At 40.0% G+C, this 24,218-nt stretch overlaps 1 protein-coding gene across 1 annotated transcript in view; it reads left to right on the top strand.

Moving 5' to 3' along the window:
* Positions 1 to 24,218, top strand: part of SNTA1 (syntrophin alpha 1) — an 807,345-nt gene that overhangs the window by 759,034 nt on the left and 24,093 nt on the right. The window contains exon 7 of the mRNA XM_044090261.1: positions 18,368 to 18,555. Within this exon, the coding sequence (XP_043946196.1) occupies positions 18,368 to 18,555 (188 nt within the window). The remainder of the gene's footprint in view (positions 1 to 18,367; positions 18,556 to 24,218) is intronic.

Raw genomic sequence — 24,218 nt, 5'->3', positions numbered from 1 at the left:
ATAAACAAAGCCCTCAGTCAGTCCAGCAGTCTTTTTCCTTACATAGCTGAAGCCTACTCTGTTTGGTATCTACTAGCCTCTCCTGTTTGGTATCTACTTCTCTGAAGTACAGGCTAACACAGAAGGTCTTGGGATAACTAAATTCGCAGATGACTGCAAACTAGGAGCCATAATCGAAACTCCTAACAATAAAGGACATCCTACAAAAGGGCCTCACTGACACAGATGCCTGGTGTCAAAGCCATGGTCACAAGCTCAATGCCAAAAAGTGCATTGTCATCCCCTTTGGTAAAAACTCTGTACCCTTGAACTACCACATAGGTGGTAGTCTACTTAACACCGAAAGTGTGATAAGAGACCTTGGGACACAGGTGGACAGTAGTGTCTCCTTTGATAATCACATCACCACAGTGGTCAGGAAATCCTTCTATGTGGCACACCTCATCACAAAAGGTTTCTCATCTAGAAAAAAAGAGGTAATTGTTCCCCTCTACTCATCACTCATTAGACCCATTATAGAGTACAATGCCCCTTTTGGTATGTACCTCACAAGACATCTACAACAACTGGAAAGACTGCAAAAATACCTCACAAAGAGGATTACTGGCCTCAATCAGATGCCTTATGCAGACCAACTAAAAAAACTACAGCTTTACTCTGTCGCATATCGCCTACTCAGAGGCGATCTCTGCCTAACATACAAAGCTATGTTAAACCCAGAGCTGTTGGACATGCTCCACTTAAAGAAATCCCAATCCCTCTGAGCTACATGCTCTAGGGACCTAAACCTTGTCATCACAATAAACAGAACCTGCTGGAGGTATAGATTCCTGTCCCAGAGACTTCCCATACTCTGGAACAGACTACCTATCTATGTCAAAAAGAGCTCCTCATTAGCACTCTTCAAGAAAAATCTTGATGATTGGATGGGTAATAGGAAATTCACCCTGGGGATCACTTCTGTGGTTCTACTTGACAGGGGCACAGGAAAATAATTTTCTTGGGTGGCGAAAGCCAGGGTACCTTTTTGGCTAGGCTTGTATAGGCCCTAGGGCCAATAGCCTAGTACCTACCTATGATCCTATGAACCTACATACATACAAATATGTATGCCCTATCTTTACAGAAAACACACATGACGTCTGGCTGAACAATTATTACATTTTTTCCTTTAAGAACACAAGAATTCCAGTTTTTTTTTGTCCAAAATACTTTTCTTCCTGTAATAATGTATGTTTTTCCCACTGCCTTTCATCATTTAGTCTAACCTCAATTAAACATAAAATATCTGTTGACAAGTTATCATATCCCTCTCATCGAAAACATCAGTTCTAAACTGCAGTTTGCACTTTCATTTTGTTCTGAAAATTTCAGAATGTCATAGTCATACCACAGTTTAATTTGCTTAATATTTGTAAAGAACAGAAACCCATTGACCCAATGATAATTTTCAGATATAACCTGAGCCATTATGGCAGAAACAAAACAGTAGATACAACATATGATAAAACTCCACAGAGGAAAAAAAAAGATATTATAATGCACAACACAGCAGAAAATATAATGTAGTGATCTGAGAGCATGATAAAATGTCATGTAATATGAATGCAAATTATGGAGATGACTGTAAGACTAATGAGGACAATACCAAGTATAATAAAACCCTTGAAGGAAACTGAAAGAGATGTACCGGTGTATATATTAAGAGCAAACACAGAATAATGAGGTGATGGATGACCGAAAGTAATAGGGGAGATGGTCAAGAGACAAGAGAGAGAGCAAGATTAGGTAAACAAGGAACGCCTGGAAAATGCCAAATGGAGAAAAGTAGAAGCCAACAAGGAAAGTGGAGTGGGTAGGAGTGTAGAAAGGGGGTTACACATAGTAAAAACAGTAAACAAAACAGAAGAAAATTAGGGAACCTTATAAAAGCAAGTTAACAGTTTTGGTAACTGATGACAAGCATAATCCAGCACAGTAGGATGGTAAACTTAGAAGAAGTTAGAAAATAAGTTCAACGATATATTTGACACTTAAGATGAAGGACATTTTGAAGAGGAGTAGACAAAGTGAAGGGGTAAAAAGTTTATCCATTATAACCTTGTTATTATTAAAATTATTATTATTATTATTATTATTAACATCACCTTAAATGTCCTCAAAGTCATCTCAACCTTTTTGTTCTCCAAACGCTTCTGTAATTTCTTGAACAATTCACTTCCTGCCTCTCTAATATCCTCAGAGTACACAAAGTAATCAGTCTATTTGTGCACATTTCCAGTCTTATATTTTTTAATTCTTCACCCTTCTTATTTACATATTTCTTTACATTTTTGTACAATCAACATTTCCCTTATTTACCTTAAATTAATGTTAAATTACTCCTTTGTTATACATTTTCCCCATAAACAAAGGCTTAATTAGTCCAGCACTGTAATATCCAACTCCTTGACAGCTGTGCTTCTAAACCACTGACAGATATGGCTTCTGCCAAACATAGTGTAGAAATAGCTGCCCCTGTTGGGTTCTACAAGAGTCAAGTAATAACACATTGCAGAATATAAGTCCACAGCAGCTCATTAGACCAGCTTCCAGTACTCTTGGACTCTGCAATATACCCTGCCACCATCAGACAGCAGCTAGTCATAAAAGAATCCATGGAATCTGGTTCTGCAGTGGTGTAGATTACATTCCTACCCATAAATATCCTTTATGTGAGCAACTTACAGCAAGTCAAATACTACAAGATACAGTCCTCTGAAGAAGGAACAGAAGTTCAAAGAATTCAGGATGCCAAAGCAGTAAGAGGTCATAGCTCTTGTTAAGTTAAACAATATCACTTTTCAGTGCATAAAACAAATATATTACAGCCAGCATTAACTATAAAAAGTGCTAAAACTGTGAAAGTGTCAACAGTGACAGCTCTGACTGCCATCTGTACAGGCAGAACTATAGTCCCCGTATGAATTTGCTCAAAGCAGCAGTGAGTTAGGCCTTCTGCCTTTGGTCTGCTGTTTTCCAAAAAACTGTTGTGTGACTACAGAAGATAAGTGCTTATTTTCAACTGCTTTTTGCATTTCTGATTAACTAAAACAATATTTGCTGCATATCTGTTTACACTGTGCAAATGTTTTTTTTAAGCTTAGTAAATTGAAACCTTACCTCTGTTCTGTTCTTTGACTTCTTTTTGTTTTCTCTGCTTGTTCTGTTCATTTTAATTATTGTTGTATTTGAAAAACACTAGCACAGGGCTGAATCTAGTACTGTATGTGATCTGTGGAGCTTGTAGTGCAGTTAATCTTTTGTCTAGATAGGCCTAGCTGTTTCTTCATGGGAGGGGTGTTTCAAGTTTGGTCTGATCTGGCTAGAGTTACTTCTACAGGGCGCTGTTCATGGGGGTTTTGAGTGGATAAATTGAATTTTGTCTTGTTCCTGTTTCTCTGCCTTAAATAGCAAGTGTTTAAAAGAGTTTGTGCTTGTTTGCTCAAAGCTGCAGTGAGTTAGGTCTTCTGCCCTTGCTCTGCTGTTTTACAACAACCTGCTGTGAGACTACAAAGGATAAGTGCTTATTTTCAACATTTTCTCCACTTCTGATTAGCTAAAACAATATTTGCTGCATATCTGTTTAAACTGTGCAACTGTTTTTAGGCTTAGTGAATTGAATCCTTACCTCTGTTCTGATCTTGTATCCCTACCCACCTGCCCAACTGTTGTTGTGGTCTTATAGCTCGGTGGGTTTTGAGTTGCCTGACTACTATGAATTTGATATTGGACACTCCTCACAGTCCCAAGCATCAGCCAATTCTACTGAGTACAGTGAGATCAGTTGTGAAGGCTCACCCCTTTAGCTTCTTAACCTTGAATTATCTTCTGTCTCCTCACTTTCTACTTAAAAAATACTGTGCTTCTTCATACTTCATTTTGCTGCTTGTGCTTAGGTGTTCAACTGCATTTAGCTTGCCACATTTGTTACTGCTTGTCTTTAGCCTGATTAAACTGATGACAGCATTCTACTGAATTGCTGCTTTATTTGAGTTGTTTTTTACTGTTCTGGTTGTGAGCTAATTTATCACATTTGCACTGTTTTAAAGCAATTTACTGATTAATTGTATTTAATTACTGATAAATGTATTTCATTGATGTTTACTGCAATTCATTACTGTTTAACTGCATTTTACTGCATGTCATTACTGTTTAGCTGTATGTTTTCATAGTCTGTGTTCTGTTTTTGCCTGTAACTGGTTAAGCTGTACCTCTTTGTGAGTTGTACTGTGTTCTTACCCTGAAAATTGAGTAGCATAGTCTGGATACAAAGTTTGCTGCATCCAGAGCTGTTTGTTTTTGACTGCTGTGTTTTTGGCAGCCATCTTGTACTTGCCTGTTTCTGGCAGCCATCATATGTTGGTAGGGGCCTGTCTACTATGCTAGTGAGAGTAGCAGAGCTGCCAGGACCTTGTCTGATATAGGCTGGTAAAGAAAGCAGGGACTAGCAGGATTGGCTAGGTATTCTGATGAGTCCCTGGCTGTTGGGGGATGAAAGCGCTCAATACTTTAATTTATTTCTAATAAAGTATTTTTTTCTTATCCATTGGGATGCTCCTCTAGAGCATTTTTTTTATCTTATGATTACTGGTTTTATTTATGCACTGCATCTGTTGGAGTTTATATGGATGGACAATTTCCTATGGTTTCTTCTGCCATTCTGGTTGGTATGGGCATCCTGAGACAGTGTAGCAACTGCCTTATGTACACAGACAACCCTCTACTACTACCACCTAGGAACACAATTTGTGAGAGATGCAGTTATATTAAGAACATAGACTCTATGCTCTCTCCCTCAAAAGCCAGTATATCTGGCACTGAGAAGGATGTCAACACAAAGACCACATCTCAATCACCTCCCACACCTATGCAACACACACCCATATATGCAGAGATCCTCAACAAAAACATACTCAAACAAAAGAGACCTACGAGTCAAAAACACATGCGGACACCATTGCCCACCACACTCCACACATAGTCCACACACCTGTATCTCACAGCCACTAAGGCCTTAACATAAACCCAACATATTAGTCATAGGAAACTCCTTTGTGAGACACAGAGATGTGCCCCTCACCAGGCTGGACAAGGTAAAAATCACAGTTGTTTGTCAGATGCCAGAATCTGCCATATCACCCATGCGCTCAAATCTCTCAATAACAGGTACTGTTATGACTCTGTCATAGTCCATGTTGGCGTGAATGATTTGAGATATATCTCCCTGGACTATATGAAGAGAGACATGATCAAGCTCGCTGAATATGTGTCACAGGCAGGTATGTTCCTAATCTTAAGCAGCATTCTACAGTCGCCCAGAATGATGCCTCAATACAAACAGAACATGACTGACTTTAACAATTCATTTAGTTTCTCATGTCATTTCAAGGGGATCCAGTACCTGACAGCTTGGGAAGACATGATTGACAAACCACAATGCTTTGCCAGAGATGGCCTGCATCTGTCTTCCTTGGGGATCAGGCTTCAGGCAAAGTCTCCTGCATCCCCCATAGTACCTTTTTTAGGCAATGCCATGAGGTCAAAACTACTAACATGAACATTTCATCAAAACTCAAATTAAAGGTCATGCTGCTAAATGCTAGGGGGGTCTAAACATGAAACTGCTCTCATTGCAAGCATTCTTAACCCTGGAATATGCTGACATTTGTGAAGTCACAGAAACCTGGTTCAAAACTGCGAAGAGCACTCCAGCCATACCAGGTTACTCATCCTATCATACATTCAGACCCCAAACTGTGGGCAGCAAAGTAAAAGGAGGTGGAGTTGCAATATATATTAAAGATATACTCACCTTCAGACTGGTCAATCAGTATGAAGCACAGGAGACACTCCAGGTGCAGTTAACAATTGACAAGATCCCTGTTCAAATCATAGCTAGCTACAAGTCCCCAACTTTGACTCAGGATGCCCCTCCACCTATCTGGACCTCTTCAAATCTATCAAGATTCAGCCCTTTACCTTGACCCTGGGTGACTTTAACTATCCAACCATAGATTGGAAGAACTACTCATGCCAAAACACAAATGCCTAGAGATTCCTTGATTTTGTCAATGCAAATACCTTGGAGCAGCTGGTCAACATCCCCACAAGAGGTGATAATATCTTGGAATTGGTATTAACCAACATGAGTAACCATGGCAGCATCCCTACAGTGTCATCCTCCCTGGTAAGATCTGACCACAAAGCGGACACTTTCGAAATCAACATCTCCCTTGAGCCCACCTCCCCAGCTAGGGTCAAACAAAAAAACTTTTCCAAAGCTGATTACAACCTCCTGAGGGAAGGAATAAACAGTTTCATAGCCTCCTCCCACTCCTTAGGAACTGGAACATATGTCCAAGCCTACATGAAAGTACTGTACAAGCATTTATATAGCTACATGGAATCAGGAATACCCGACAGGACAAAATAATCGTACTCAAGGAAGAGTACACCTGTCTGGTAGCCATCTGTAATAAATAAACTGTATAAAAAAGGAAGAAAACTTGCTGTCCAGGACCAAGAAGGAGTAGCTGCCTAATTGGAAGCAATCTCTCCTTAGCCTGAACAAGTAAATAAGAGCACTAGTGAAGTCCTCCAAAGCAAACTTCAAGTCCAAACTGGCCACATCTACTAAAGACAATCATAAGGTCTTCTTCACATATGTCCTCAGTCTCAAATGAAGTACTCAGATCTGCTCAGAACTGGTGGTCAAGTACACCACATACACAAATGTTGTAGATGTAGACAACCTGCTGGCAGAGAGTTACAGTGAAAACATCATCCTTCTGTCCGGCCATCATTAAATTAGGACATCCCCAGCACCTGCCCCCTCCCTTTATCCCTAGGGAGCAAGCCATCACTGCCCTCTCAAAGGCAAACAATACAGCCTCCATAGGACCCAATAACATCCCAGGCTGCATCCTACATGAACTCAGACAGGAACTTGCAGCACCATTAGGCACCTTATTCAACCAAAGCCTGAGTACAGGTTTCATCCCAGCTGAGTGGAGGACTGCCACTGCCATCCCTTTGCGCAAAGCTGGAGCATCCACCAATCCAGGAAATTATACATCCATCAGCCTAACTAGCCTGATCTGCAAGGCCATGGAAAGTTTTATCATGGACCTCATTAACAAGGACATTGGCAACCTCCAAACACTTGATCCCACACATTTTGGTTTTGTCAAGGGAAGGTCATGCCTGTTAAATTTGGTCAACTTCTTTGAGACAGTCAACAAAGCCATGGATAAGGGGAAGATGGTGTACACTGCCTACCTTGACTTGGCCAAAGCCTTTAATACTATTCCCCATTTGGGTATAATAGATAAACGCTTTCAACTAGGCATCAATCCATATGTTACCAGATGGGAAGCAAACTGGCTCACTGATGAAATTCACCTAGTCAAAATAGGGGAAGCCACCTCAAGCAGGAGACCCGTAACGAGTGGTGTACCTCAGGGATTTGTCTTGGGGCCTCTATTGTTTGGGATATACTTTTCTGAGCTGAAGGCCAAAACCAGTGGGATATGGCTGACCAAGTATGCAGATGACTGAAAGCTGGGCGCTGTCATCAATTCCCCTAGTTATGTGGACATTCTCCATGAGGGTCTCACCCAAACACATGACTGGTGCCAGAAACATGGCCTCAAACTGAATGCCAAAAAATGCATCATCACCTTTGGGAAGAGTGATGTCCCTACAAATTATCACATTAATAACAGGGTCCTAAGCATGCAATCAGTCGTGAGGGACTTGGGCACCCAGTTTGACAGCAAACTGACTTTTGATGATCATATTGCCTCTGTTGTACGGAAAGCTTTCTACATGGCCCACGACATTAGTAAGGGTATCTCATCCAGGGACAAGTAGATCATAACATCCCTGTATTCCTCCCTTATAAGACCCTTTTGGCATATACCTCACAAAGCACATGCAGCAGCTGGAATGACCACAGAGGTTCTTCACCAGAAGAATCCAGGGCTTCAAACATCTGCCCTACACAGATAGGCTAAAAGCCCTGTCCCTCTACTCAGTCTCATACAGACTCCTCAGAGGTGACCTCTGTGTGGCATACAAAGCAATCTCAGATCCTGCCTTGATAGGACTGCTGCAAGTCAAGCTCCACTCGAGTGTAACCTGCGCGCATGACCTCAGCCTAGTCTGTGACATCAATAGGACCTGTTGGCAGGAGGGATTTGTGTCCCAGAAACTTCCCCTTGTGTGGAATAGACTCCCTCTCCATGTCAAGCAGAGTACCTCATTAACACTTTTTAAGCATAACCTGGATAACTGGATTGGGAACAGAAAATACACCCGTGGGATTCCACCTGTGTGCCTACTGGACAGGGCCATCAGGTACAGACTTGTCAGAATATGGGCTAACTTCTTGGCTAGGTTTGCAAGGGCCTCATGGCCAGTAGCCTAGTAACTTCCTATGATCCTCTGATACTATTATTGACTGAAAACACAAACGGAATAAAAAAGCTAGGAAATCACTCCACTGGTCACCCACAAATAAAATATAAGGTCTGTTTTATAAAGCACTTTTCGTCTCTCCTTATAGTGAGACTTCTTCAGATAACAGACATATACAAATGCAAAGTTTAAATAAAAAAAGGCATCAGTCATGTGACTCTTAACACACACCTCTATTTAAAAACACCCTTCCCTATAACCTCCACATGTTATAACTGTGACAATTATTTCAATAACTTACAAATAATACCTTAAATATACTCTTAGTAAAATATTTAGCCTAAAATTCATAATCAACATTCTTACTTATTCCATGTATATTTTTATTTTTAATTTTTAATAACTTCACTCTGTTTAAAGTTAACATATTAAAATATTAAGATAATTTTATCCTGACCCATTCTATCTACATAAAAGAACCCTACAACCAGGGAGTATGAACACACTTCCACCATTCATGAGCCTACCTCTCTAAGTTTTTCAATTTAAGAATACACAGGATTGACTACACTTCATTCAGTTCTGGAAAATGGCAGGTGTCTGTACGAAGCTGCCACCTTAATTCAAGTTTCTCCAACATTAATGAATCAGGACCACCTCTTCCATTTAAATTCACACAGTCAATAGCCCTAAATTTAAAAATATGGTCTGCGAATGTTTCAACATGTCTAGCTAGGGCACTTTCTTTTTTCATTTTAGAAATATAATATAAATGCTCATATATTCTTTCCCTTAACCTGCGGTCCATTTTTCTAATATAGAAAGCCGGACAGTGTTGGCACTGGGCCATGTACACTACTGCTCTACTCTGACAGTTGAACTTATGTTTGGTCACATATTTCTGATCCCTCAACATGAAGCATTGGCCAACCTGCACGTGTTTGCAAAAGTTGCACATATTACATTTACTCATACCTGTTCGTGTACTTACACCTTTTGCCTTTTATTGGAATATGTTTTTCAGATTTTGCCCTCTTTGGAACACTATTCTTGGTGCTTCCAGAATTTATGCCTGAGAACATTATCATTCGTAATTAATGACCAATTTTTGTTAATAAGGGAGTATAAAGCTGGAGCATTGACACTATAGCTAGTGATGAGGGCTATAGTACTATATTCTCTCGTCCTTGGTACCATACTCATGTCACCCACATTGGTACCTCCTATCGTACCCTTGATACTCAAAATTAGTTTATAAAAAACACCAGCCCTCTTGTCCTGAACTCTGACCAATTTGTTGATTAATTGTTCTGGATAACATCTTACCCTAAACATGTTCCTCAGGTTATTGCATTCCATCACAAATTCATCATCACTAGTCACCATCCGGGCAGCTCTTACTAATTGCCCCTTGATTACTGAATGTTTTTGATATAATGGATGGCAACTAGTAAAGTGAAGAAATGTGTTGGAATATGTTTCCTTCTGGAAGATTTGTGCACAATAGCTGTTGGTAATGCTGTCTTTCCTCAGGTTTATGTGTTACAATAAAATGGTCAAGTTAGGATAGCACTCCATAACTTGCAAGCTAGATAGGAAGCTGTCCAAACTATGCATTAGAGAAGTTTTTTTTTTTTTTTTTTTTTTTTTTTTTTAAATTGCAGAACACAAATAAGCTTTTGTAGTTATCCATACAAGAACTCATTCTCTGAAATTAACACAAATATCACACAAAATGCAAGTGATTTACTTGGTGATAATGCCCTGTTTTCATTTTGGCTGTGTTTGCTGCTGTTAGGTGTTCTACAGAAAAGAGCCCCATGCGTTATTAAAATGCTATTAATCACAAGTACGACCATGAGTCACCATGCCTCTGAAAATTGGTACCTTGTGGTTCAGGATGTGTCTCACACTAGTCTTATTCAAGGCTATCCCTACACTTGTTTGACCTGCTTTTGGTGACATTTATCATTAATATTCTCTTTGTTTTAATGTGTGTGATATGTATTTCTTATCCTATTTAGCTTTGTTTTTACTGGTTTTATTGTTTGGAGTGCTTGGTGAATAAGCACTTGAATGTGTCTGACAATGAATTTGAAAGTGTGAGGCTCACTATTGCATGACTAGGGTCAGTGAGAATAAACTGGGATCTCTGCATGAAAACAGTGAATGACAAATTGATTACAATGTTTAAAGCATTTTAAAGGAAGAAATCTCCTGGTACCTCTGATGAATGGAGCTATGTCCCCCAAACTCCTGCTAGCTATGCATTGTAACTCAGGAGGCATTGTAAGTAGGGGTGATGAGGAATGCATTGAAGTACAGCCTTGGATTTAACATATATTCTTGCTGTTGGTCATAGTGATGGTCCTCAGAATTCAAAAGGAACCCTTACTGAACTGCCTCCTGTACCCACTATATTAGGATAAAAAAGTCTTATGTGAACTGTTAGTTGCTGCTTGTCATGTAATGGAATCACTTGGTTTTCATCACATCACTTATTTTAAATATTATGTCACCTTGTACTTTCTAGAATGTCCACTGAGCTGCTAAACATTTATTTCATTCCCAATACCTCCTTCTCTTTTGAGTGGACATATTAAGTTCTGCTACATTTTCATATGGCTTGCAGTGAAGGCTTTGTGCAATTTTAACTTTTCTCTGGGTTATTATTTGCTGTATGATGTCTTAAAGACTGCACTAGATGTTGTTCATGTTTCACTGTTGCAGTCATTACATTTGGGTTATCTGCTTGTAGTAGCCCTCAGTCAGCCTGATTCTCAAAGTCTTGGATCCTGCGTCGGTTGCTGTCTCATCTTCTGTGACGTCAGGTAGTCAAGGGTATAAAGCATGCAGCCGACACCATTACATCAGTCTTTCTTGCTGTGCGGTGCCTGAAGCAGAAGCAGTTTGCAAGTGCTGGTCTGTTGACTCCTGAAATTTTCGTTTTCGAGTTTCAGAACCGAAGTCTTCAACTAAAGCTAAGTACCTCGTTGGGGAAACTTTTTCTTGCTCTAAACCGGTCAGTAAAAGTCAATAATTGTATTTCTTGTGGAAAGCAAATAACTCATAAAGATTTTAATTCGTACTGTATTCCTTGCCTAGGCCCTGACCACGACGTACCTCGCTGTCGGTTTTGTGCTTTATTTAAACCACAAATTATTTGTCGTCGGTACATTTTCGCTTCTAAATATTTTGGTACTCGGTTCAATTATCCAGATATGTCTTCGGTAAGCCATCCGACTACCAACATTCTGAAAAAACGCAAAGATAAAGACAGAGACAGGTCACCTAGGTCCAAAGCTGCCGACAATGCTTCTCCTAAACAAGTTGCCAGTTCACTGGTACTCTTTGAGGTGCTTTTGCAGTCCTTGATACCTGCTACTTCAGATTCGCAGGCCTCTACTGAGACCCATTCGGAGTCCGGTATGCCGCAAGATGCTTCAACTGTGGAACCTGCGTATGTCTCTACCTTGAATGGGTCCAGAGCCGCTGTGCAGGCACTGGCTTCTGAGGGTGTATTCAGGCCTGCCTAAAACTCGAACCATGCCTAGGAAACTGATGCCCAGACTGCATGGTTAGGCCTCTGCCTAAAAACAAATGATCAGAATGGCTGAAGACCTTATTACTTTAATCAGGGGAAGCCAACCTTCCCCCTCTAAGAGACCTAGGACTGAATTTGCTTATGATACCTCTGACCAGGATTCTGAAATTTCTGTCTCCTCTGATGACCAGGCTTTACACTTATCTACCTATGAGGATTCTAATGCAGAGGACTCTATTCCCTCTGCTTCACACCCAGAGGATTTTTCTTTTGGTGAAACCTTGCATACTCTTAGGGAACATTTTCACTGGGAAAGCCAGGATTACTTTGATTCTAAAAAGAGGCTTAGAGATTTTTTACTCCTGCCCCAACACAGGCCTTTAGCTATCCCTCCTGTGCTGGACATTGTTGACGATGCCTTTTCGGAATCTAGCTTGGCCCCTGACTCTTTACCTCTTGCTCCCAGAAAACCTGATAGATACTACAGGGTTCCTGATTCTCATAAGTTCCTTTTTAAAAATCCTACTGCGGATCCTGAGACCATTTCACAGGGACTCAAGGGTATTAAGGCTACTACTGCCAAAAATCCTACCCCCTCTGATGGAGATTCCAGGGCCCTGGATAGATGGGGTAAGAAGGTATACACCTCTGCAAACCTTGGCCATCAGAGCCTTAAACTGCCAGTTTCATATGTTAAAGTATCAGCACCATATTATTGGATTGCTTAAACAGAAAATAATGTTGATTCCTGATTGTGCAGAAAATAAGGATTTACATGATTTAATGCATTCTGCTGAACAGGTTGGAAAACATACTTTGCAATGTGGTTTTGATTCACTAGAGGCATCCTGCAGGGCTGCTGTCACCGGGTCTGTACTTAGAAGACATGCTTGGCTTAAGGAGCAATCTTTGCCAGATCATGGTAAAACTAAATTGCTGGATGCTCCTTTAAATCAGGACCACCTGTTTGGTGACAAAGCAGAAGAAGTTCTTAAAAAGATGGAGGAAAAAGCTAAATCTACGCAAACTGTTAAAGATTTCTTACAAGTGCAGCCTCGTAGATTTATTAGGCATTGGCCCTCAAAAAATTGGTCCTTTCTTGCCTCTTCCAGGCCTTCTCAGTTCAAATCTAGAACCAGCAGAATACCCAGGCTTCAGTCCCAGGGTACGCATAGGACTAAGCAGTGGGGGGCTCCCACTTCCAAATCAGGAAGTAGTAAGACTCCCCCTATGGTAAGCTGTCTCAATGACTTAACTTTAAAACTTCCAAGCACTTCTCAACTGACTGCTCCTTTATGGGGAAAGATTGCTCTGCAAGCAAAAAAGTGGGAATTCATTACCCAGGACAAATGGATTTTAAACATAGTTTCCCAAGGATACAGATTTCACTTCCACACGTTACTAACCCCAAACGGTTGACCAGATCTACCCCCAAATCAGTGGGCAGAGGCTCAAAAGCAAGAACTCTCTCTATTAAGATTAAAGGCTATTCAGACTGTACCAGAAGAGGAAAAGGGACAAGGTTTCTACTCAAGACTTTTCCTGGTACCCAGAAAAGACAGCTCATGGCATCCTATCCTGGACCTGTCTATCCTAAACACCTTTTTGGTGATTCCAAAATTCAAGATGCTAACTCTTCACCAGTTGCTTCCCATGATAGGCAAAGATGCCTGGTTGGCAACACTGGATTTAAAGGAAGCCTACCTGCACATCCCAATCAGGGAGTCTTGCAGAAAATACCTACGCTTCAAAGCAGGCTGCATGTACTATCAGTTCTCTGCGCTGCCCTTTGGTTTATCTACTGCGCCTAGGGTATTCACAAAGTGCCTAGCTCCAGCCATTGCATTTTGCAGGCAAAGAAATATTCAAATATACCCATACCTGGACGATTGTCTAATTCAGGCAGAAAGCCAGGACATACTTCTGAATCATCTGGCATTTGTACAAAAGGTGTTAACTTGTCTGGGGTACACCACAAACAAAAAGAAATCACATCTGGTACCCTGTCAACAAATTATATTCCTAGGAGCAACTTGAACACAACTTCCTAGATGGCGTTCCTCACGCCAGAGAAACAAATGCATTTGACAACTTACTTCATACTAGTGGCCACAAACACCCTGCTATCTGCAAGGCAAATACTGCAAGCCTTGGGGTTCATGGCCTCGTGCATTCTACTAATTCCATATGCAAGACTGCATATGAGGAAACTACAATGGTATCTAAAAAGCCTATGGTGTCAACATTCTCAGGATCTAGAAGCAATGACTCCTATCATACTTTGCCTACCATCAGAATTCCTTTGGTGGGCAGAGGCCTGTCACCAAAACAAGGGACTACCATTCACTCTACCCTCTGCCCCCCAAACCCTAACAACAGACACATCAGACTATGCATGGGGGCTCACCTGGCAGGGAAGTGCATTCAGGCAAATGGAACCCAAGTCAAATGCACCTGCATATCAATCAAAAAGAAATGTTAGCTGTACAGAATGCTCTGACAGCCTTCAAGGACCGCATTCTTCCAGGACAATTAATGGTAAAGACGGACAACACCACTGTTATGTGGTACATAAACAAGCAGGGGGGTACCCATTCTTACCCCCTCTGCAGACTAGCCATGGCTCTGTGGAACACAGCCTTGAGCTACCAAGTGCATCTACAGGCTTAGTTCCTGCCAGGAGAACTAAATACACTGGCAGACGAACTAAGCAGAAATCTCATGGACCCACATGAGTGGAAACTGGAACCAAAGATTTTCAACATGTTGATCAACAAATGGGGGATCCCGGATATAGACCTGTTTGCCTCCCCCCAGAACTACCAATTGGACAAGTTTTGCACAAGGACTCCCCACAAACAAGCTTGGAAAGTGAATACTCTCCTTCAGCTGGAAAAATCTATCAGTTTATGCTTTTCCTCCTCTGTCTCTCCTCTCCAAAGTGCTACTAAAGATCAAACAGGACAAACCAAGGATAATACTATATTGTACCAGACTGGCCACACCAACACTGGTACCCCCTCTTGTGCAGTGTGTCATAGCTGGCCCCATGGCACCTACCTCAGATCCCTATCCTGCTGTCTCAGCAGGAGAGCCAGATTCTGCACCCCCAGCTTCAAACCCTGAACCTGGCAGCCAGGCTAATTACCTAATCTCGCCATTACCATCCCTCAGTAAACAATTGCTGGATGTCATTTTGGAGGCAAGGAGGCCTAGTACTAGAAAATCGTATGCTGAAAAATGGAAAAGATTCTGTGCCTGGAGCCAAACTCAAGGGATGGCCACTGCAGTGCCCAATTTACCTCAGATTCTTCAATACTTAACTGAGATGCTTCACAAGGGCTTTTCCTTTTCCTCCATCAAAATTCCTGCCTCAGCCATTTCAGCTCATTGTAACACAGAACCACCCCTCTTTTCTCACCCACTGCTCAAACAATACCTCAGAGGGGCCAAAAACTTAAGACCACCCAGGTGAGCCCCAACTTCAGCCTGGGACCTTAATTTTGTATTGGAAAAACTCACTCTTCCCCCTTTTGAGCCAGCTGCAACTGCAGAGTTAAAATTCCTTTCTTGGAAAACAGCTTTCCTTTTAGCAATCACTTCAGCAAGAAGGGTATCTGAATTACAGGCCCTCATGACAGTGGACCCTTTCATGCAGACAGGGTGTCCCTCAGGATCACCCCCTCTTTCATGCCCAAGGTGGTATCCAGTGTGGCTCTTAATCAGTCCATTCATTTGCCAACCTTCTTTTCTAATCCACAGAACAAAGGGAAATGGATACTGTGTTCCTTAGATGTGCACAGACAACTTAGATATTACTTGTACAGGACTAAACCTCAAAGGAAATCTAAACAACTGCTGGTGGCATTTGCTGCAGGGACAGAGAGGTAGGCTATTTCAAAGCAAACCATTTCTAAATGGATAGGCCATTGCATTCATTTCTGCTATAAGCACCATGGAAAACCTATCCCACAGGGGATTAGACCCCATTCAACCAGGGCTGCATCTACCTCTACAGTCTTTCTCAGAGGTGTCCCTACCAGATACATCCTAGAAGCTGCTACCTGGAGTTCTGTACATACTTTCACCAAGCATTACCATTTGCCAATTTTCTCTAAATCTAGAGCTGGCTTTGCCACTGCAGTCTTGCAGGGCCTTATAGCTGGTCCTAATGCTATCTAAATTCATCCTCCCATCCTTAGCCTTGGGAATCTACCCAAATGTAATGACTGCAACAGTGAAACATGAAGAACATAGTACAGTTGTGTACACTTACCATAAATGTAGATGTTCGAGTGTATTCACTGTTGCAGTCCTGGTTACCCTCTCTCCAGCCCCCTGACTTCCTTTGGCTATGCCTCTATTCTCCTTTACTATACTTAAAAGCTTAGCTTTTTGGTGTATTTGCTTTTTTGTTGGCGGTATAACCTTGTGTATATATATATATATATATATATATATATATATATATATATATATATTTAATTTCTTCCCATTAAGGGGGGCACCTGACATCTATGGCAAGAAAAACTGATGTAATGTCATCGGCTGCATGCTTTATATCCCTGACTACCTGACGTCATGGAAGATGAGATAGCAACCGACGCAGGACCCAAGACTTTGATAATCAGGCCGACTGAGGGCTACTACAAGCAGATAACCCAAATGTAATGACTACAGCAGTGAATACACTCTGACATCTACATTTATGGTAAGTGTACACAACTGTACTTTCTTCATATTAGGTACCATCTGATATCTGCTGAGAGTAGTAGATACTTCTTCCTCTCCCTTGGTGGTACAGGTTTTTGTATGTGCATATTCTTGCAATCACTTCAACCCTCTCTTATTGCATGTCTGTTTCTTACACATTTAAAATTGGAGACTGAATGAATCAAACCGGGGACCAGTAGTGTAGCGAGGATGGATCAAAGTGGGTGGCTGCCATTGGTACAGTCTATAGTTCAAAAAACTTGCCTCAGTTGCTATGACTGATGGGGAGGAATGCAAGACAAGTGAATTAGTAAGACTACAGAAATGTTCAGACATGCAGCTAAGACGTAACTCAAAGATGTATAAAATGATGTATACAGAAAGTACTAACCTGAAGAGAAGTAAACAAAAGAAGAAGCAAACATTTAACAAGCCACGGCTGGCACCACAGCAGCCTAAGGTGATTAAATGTCAGAAACTGCAGCAAGGAGCTAGTAGAAACACGTTTTCTGATTCTCAGTCTGCAAGAATGATTTTTCTTTCTCTTTTTTTTTTTTGTACTCAACTTTGACCGGGGTGGGCAATATGGGAACTATCAGGGTACCAACCTGTCAACTAGGCCAGCTACGGCTCTGCCAGAAACTACAGGATGAAGACAGTCAGCTGTTCATAGCCTTAACTTTAAGTGCTAAGCTGTTCGACATTTGGCCTTCTATGATTTAATAAAACAGGTAGTGAATAATGTCACAATGCTTACTTTAGTTTTGCAGAATTCCATGGTGAATCTTTATCAACTAGCTTTTCTTTGTGCAATCTGTGTTTTTGAGTTCCTTCACTACAGCTTTCTTCTTTGAGTGGAAGCTTTGGGTATCCCTAATCTTGGCTGTCGGCTGTTTGGTTTTAAGTCAAAATATCATTTATGAGAAATCATCTTAGGTTGCCAACAACTCAGTGCATTAGACGGTCCTTTGTTACAACTGTTGTGGTAAAATCTTTGAGATCACATAACACAGTTAAGTGGTAAAAGTAGAGTTTCTTTAAAAAAATGTTCGGTTTGCTCAGAGTTTGTGTGCCCTTGGTGGTAGTATATGTATACTGGTCAGGAGGCCAGGGGGGATGGGAACAGAACTACTATATCAAGAGGTACGTGGGGCTTAGTTCCCTGCACAAACAATTTTTTATAGCATTTTATAGGATATGTTAAGGGAGAGTTTTGTGTGATTTAGATATTTCAGTTATTACACTTTACATCAAACTAATAGACTTGCGTTATCATTGCAGATCTGTAGCATCAGCTGTCTGTCTGAGATCTGATTTATTGCACCACTTTCTGACCTTCTCTTATGAGGACTCACTAAAACTATTTTTCCTGTGTCTGCCCCTTCAAAGTCATATGTTCTCCCTATTACTGGTGCCTCTTATCTGGTTTATTACTTCCACTTGGTTTTCTAACTGCATCCTAATACACCTGCAGATGGTGAATTAAAGTAAAAAAATAGTATATGTGTCAAAAGATTGCTAACTGATCATTTTTTTTCAGAGAAAAGTTAGTCTGAATTGATGCAGACAATTCTGAAAACAGGTTTCTTTACTGTGTACTGAGCATTGTTTGTGTTAAGTCTTTATTGAACATTTTGTTCCCCTCTTCAGCATGTACCTGGAATACCAAAGGTTGCACTCTGCACGTACACATTGACAAGGGCTTTACAATATACTCACAAGAGCCAGGCACCAACCAAACTGTTCTTCTTTACAAGCCATTTGAGAAGTTACGAATGTCTTCCGATGACGGTTCTCGGTTGCTATATTTGGATTTCGGTGGTCCAGAGGGAGAAATTGTAAGTAGATATATATATTTTTTTAAGTTATGCAGTGACATGTTGAACACATGTGGAAATGCAGACTGAATATTCCAGCATGGAATGTGCAGACGTGGTACCATTCTTCCTGTATAGTACTTAGTTTTATACATAAACAAAAAATGGAACTTGACTTTCTTTGTACTTCTGCATTGCAGAGTTGTGCTGTGCTATAATGTAATTTACATTGACAAGTTTCTCAATGTTGGGTCATAGTTGTATCACTTCCATTTTGCATCACACACACAGACTTACACACATGCTGACACATCAATGCACTGCACATATTTGTATATGCAAGTATGTCTGCCTGTGTACATGTTAATTCATTTAATGTAGAGATACATAGTCACATATGTATACATACATATCTCTATGTCCAGTTACTTAGTTTTAAACTATGTCTTAGAAGGAGCGTGCTAAAGCTTAAATCCTGGTATCATAGTGGGTAAAAAACAAAGCTGCAATAAGAGGTGTTTATGAATGGTAAAACCTTCCAAAGCAAAGACTGGGTTTAAATTTGTAATCATAGTTGCTCATTGGTAGTTCACTGTTGCAATCATATCCTTGGAGAACTCTGCTGGTGGCTGAGATCTGACATTTATCAAGACTTTCTAAGTTGAGCACCCTTCCACAACAGCTGGGCTGATGTCACATTTCCTTCGATTATCCCCATGTCCCTGATACAAACAGTGGCATACACCCAGACATCTTCAGTTATTTCTTGACATGTACACTTGTACAGAAGAGAAAGGTGTTTGCTCAGTCCACCAGCCAAGGCCATGACTCAACAAAACAAGCAGATAAGTGCCTTGTTGATGAGCCCCTTGTATTCTATATCCTACTCTGCACTGCTGTGTTTAATTTAGCTAATGTCTGCTTTTGTTGGGATCTTGCTTTTCTACAGATATCAGTGGCGGATCCAGGATTTTACTAAGGCGGGGTCAAGGTGGAAAGTCGTGAGGTGGGTGGGAGAAAGAGAAAAGCAACTGGAAAGGGAAGTGGAAGGATCACAGATAAGATATTGTATCAGCATGTGTAAAAATAAAGCAATGCAGACACAAAGTATTGGGTTTTGATTCTGATCTCAGCTTATTAGCTAGCCTTATATTACCATTTCATGACAGTTAGCCTAATTCTCATATGATCCAGTGAACCTGGTTGGTTGTGTTGAGGTGGAGTCCCAAAATTTTGTGCTGGGGCCTCTCCTTGTTAACATCAACTCTGAAGTAAGTAGCCCAACCCATAATGAGATACCATCAAGAGCTATGCTGCCCTTTCATCCCAGACAGACCGCCCACTCTGTGATAACCAAACAGACTGTTTCTACACACACATATATATAAAATTGTTGGTTGAACAACTGTACATTCAAATACTCCTTGGAAAGCCACTGATTTTAATGTGTGTTGTCAAATGTATAAACCCCCCTCTCTACATTTTGAGTTCAGATCAGACTGATATACACTACACAGCCTTTTAGAATCTAATCTAAACAAAAATGCTTCGCTTACGGAAAAAAAAGTCTCACTACAACACATATCCACTTATCCAACATCTTAGGTTTAAAAAAAGTGATAAAAAAATATTTTTTCTTTTCCTTTGTTTTGTTCTTTAGATTTTTTTTACACACAGAAATAACAAAATAAGTGTATACTTAATAATGCAATTCTAGCCTGCCAATATACTACTCAACAGTTCTTCTAGGATTCAGACTACCTTAAAAAAATAAAGTAATGTTGCTTTAAAATAATGTAATATGGTCTTCTTCCATGCATCCAGTCTCTTAGAATTTAGGAAGCAATTTTTTCATTTCATTCCTATCTTCTACCTTCAATAGGTTGTAGGTTTGATAACTACTTTTTTTTAACCTAAATATTATTAGGTGAATTATATATAATAGTCTCTAAATGCTGAATAAGATCACCTCACCCAAATATCTGAAACCATAACAGGATATTTCAGTCTTTCTGATAACCAAATTTATTTTTCCTTTGGGTTCATAAGGTTCTATATTTTATTTCAGATGATTTTTAGTTATATGGGTTCCTTATTATTTAAGTTTATGGTTAGTTTATACCATACTCAGGTACCTGAAAATAAAACAATAAATTATTTCCAATTTCCTAGACTTTGTAAGCATTTTATACTTTGGCTATATGCATCACAAACCTAGGGTTGATATAATTAGAAAAACAAACCTGGGTCCTTTCTTACCATACCATTACCCTAAAGAGTCCTGGGTTCTGCCTTCCAGGCTTACACCATGCCACTTACCACCATTTCTCAGTTGAATTCAGATCTCCAGGACACCAGACTACTTTTCAGCAAAAACAACCACAAAAACACCTGCTAACATTCACCACCAGCTTACCCCTTCCATGGTGCTTCTTGCTAAAACTATCCTTTCAGGTATGAAAAACTCTGTTCAAGTCTGTACCAATGGAACTTTTAAAAGGTCTAAATATGAAGTGAAGTCCTACTTATCATGTTGACCTAAAGTCTAAGCCACCGGAACTGAACACCTAAAAAAAAAACTGATGGGCAGCAGAATTTGTCTGGAATTGTATTCTATAAAAATATCCAGACAACATCTTAATGATAAGAACACAAATCTGAATCAGTATAAATATAAAATTGACTGACAGTTCAATATTGACTTTTGACCCGTAATGATTTGCCAGGGATGCTTCTCTGTTGACACCTTGCACTTTGCTTTTCTGCCACACTGCTTACATGGGAAAATGTACCATCTAAGGTTTAAAACTTAGACAGTCTTTGAAGAAACTCTACATACCCACTACACTTCTTACACTAGACCTTTTCTAGAAAATTTGCAAACGCAAATTTTAAATCTTTACAAACATAAGGCAACTAACATAAAAAAAAAATCCACTGCACTTTCCAATGTTGACTGTTACATCACTCAGGGTTTTGCACACACCACACTGGACACAGGCAGAATAAACAGAACAATCCAGAACAGAAAAAAAAAGGTTCAAAAAAGAAAAAGTAAATAAAGGTGTGGAGAAGGCATATACTATATGCCTTTTTCCTCTACCCTTATCTATATATTTCTGTGAGTGAGTACTGTGTGTAATACCCAGTTTAAAGTGACACAAACACCCTAGTGAACTACACACAACTACCAAACACACAATACACACACAAATAATAATACCTACTACACTTTCAGTCAACTACACTCTTCGACTTGCTTTACCTGCGATAATCCAACTATCCGCCACTGGATATGTCTGCAGCATTTCCTGATACAGAAGTGTTGGGTATGTCACCTAAGAGAGGCGTGTGTGCTTACAAAAGATCCATTTCCTTCAGATATTCATGATGCATAATAATAGGATTTAAAACCTCAGACTGTAGCACTTTAGTACTTGCAAAATCTGTCAAGTGTTCAGACCCAAGACCCTTCATGAGAGATGTGTATCCATCCAGGCCTCCATAAACAAAAATAGGCTTGCAGCCTACCTGTTAAAATCTGCAGTGTTGTTGGATGCTAGTCAGCTGGACTTCCACTTCAAAATGAGAAGAATAAGACAAACAGCTAGGGATTGCAGAGAATCAGATTATCCCACTTGGGATCCTAGGTCTGAGGATGCCAGTTATCTAGAGGAACTAGACACCTTCTTAATGTGATGGCTGCTTTTGCTTAGGTCTCTGGTGAAGCTCAGTGAAGGCTACCAAATCACTGGCCATTAGTATATCACCCTGGACCAAAATCCCTTTGATGTGATTAGAGAAGATGATGAGGTATCTACCCTATAACTGATTAATCATCAAGCAAGGAGTGGGTGGTTTACCCATATTATTGTTCAGGTGGACTCTATGCTATTACTAGGAAGATGGAACTCAGGGACATTTCCCCTCAGGATCACAGTACTGCAATAGCATCCACTGACCTAAGTCCCACACAGATGCTGAGACTTGATCCAAGCAAAGCCTGTCCCTTGGTGGCTTTCCAGTCCCCAGCCATTCACTCCTCCTGCTCTGCAATGGGCTAAACTGGCTAAGGATTTGAATTGTGATAGAGTTTGTAACCACATCGAAACATGCTTCCTGTGTCTTGAATTAGATTATCCCAGACAAGAAGACAGACATCCACAATGAGAAACACTGACTCCACAGACTCTGAAAATGAAGAAGAGAATCTGGACTATAAATCTGAATTGGTAAAACACAAAATCCAAGAGGCTCCAAAACCAAAACAAATCCAAGGCAGAAGGTCATGAGGAGCAACTGTTTTATTTGGTAAAACCACTTAAAACCAAAACAAACAAAAAAAAATGTACATATATATTAAGCTCTCTCATCCCTTATCAGAAATTTGTCAGAATATAAAAACAGTTAAGTTACAAAACTTTTATACACACATCCATGAGCAATGACAACAATTGCTTTGATGTTTCAAGAGGGAGTGTCTCCAACCATTCTTAAGCAAAGTAGTATCACAATGCCATCTAGTGGTCGGACGATTTAAGTGTACGTCATCTGGACAGTGTGTAATCTTGCAAGCCAGCTAAAAAACTGTAAAATTTTTGTATCAAACAGATTATGTTTTTATATGTATTGGTTTCTGTGAAAAATCTTAGATAAAAATGTTAGATAAAAAAAATAAATAAAAATCAAAATCACATTAAAATGAGAAGTTAAAAATGTATACATAAAAATTGCTAGAAAAAACCTAGTACCTAAAAATAACTCAACATTCAATATATGCAATGAGATAATAAAAATATTAAAACCAATTGTAACGGGCTATAGGGGCATCAGTTAAAGAGTATATAAACAGTATGTCATATGGGTTTATATCATAACATTGAATCCTCAAAACTTTAAATGTTATAATATCGAACCCAAAACCTCGAAGACTGACAACAGCAAAGCCGCAGAACATTGAATTCTTTCCCAGGGAAAGAATTCAGTGGGCCATTTCCATGGCTTCACTATTTCCTCCACTGTGGTGTGATCTCGGAATTGGTATATTTAAGTAGGGGGGTGTGGGGGGGCGAAGCCCCCCACATTAGAAATAGTTTGTAGTGTTTGTGTGTTAGAGTAGCAATCACAGTGGTAAAGCATAACACATCATGTTAATACTTTGGTTAATGTACATAGTGTGGTTATCATTGTTTGTTGCTATTGCATTTAACATTTACTTTCAGTTGCACACTTTACAATACTTCACAGACATGTTTGCAGCTTAGTGTGATTTGGTGGCTAGATGGTGTTGTGATGATTACACAGGTGTGATTTTTGTTTGCTAACTTTATTAGTTCAGGTGGTACGAGTGTGCAGATGGCTGACCATTGCTATTCAGAGTTTTTGTTTTTGATGTTCTCAGCTTTCGGAGTTTTAAGACTTCAAGGTTGACAGTTCAATGTTATTGTATTCAATATTGTAACGTTTCGATATTGTGATATAAACCCTGTCGTATGTAATTTCCTTGAAGGGGCTTGAATCGTAGGAAAAAATGTGTGTTAAATATAAAGTTCACATAAATAGCTTTATTATGTAAAAATGGTACTTAAAGTGCAAACCCATATCAAAGGAGCCAGAGATATTACTGTACCATTCACCCCTCTCTCTGATTTATTACCTAGTCGATGCTTTAAATTTCAAAAGGA

Source organism: Protopterus annectens, chromosome 12.part0 (assembly GCF_019279795.1).
Source record: "Protopterus annectens isolate FY-2018-M chromosome 12.part0, PAN1.0, whole genome shotgun sequence".
NCBI lineage: Eukaryota > Metazoa > Chordata > Ceratodontiformes > Protopteridae > Protopterus > Protopterus annectens.
Note: the sequence above shows the minus strand (reverse complement) of the source record. Positions and strands in the feature narration are given on the sequence as shown.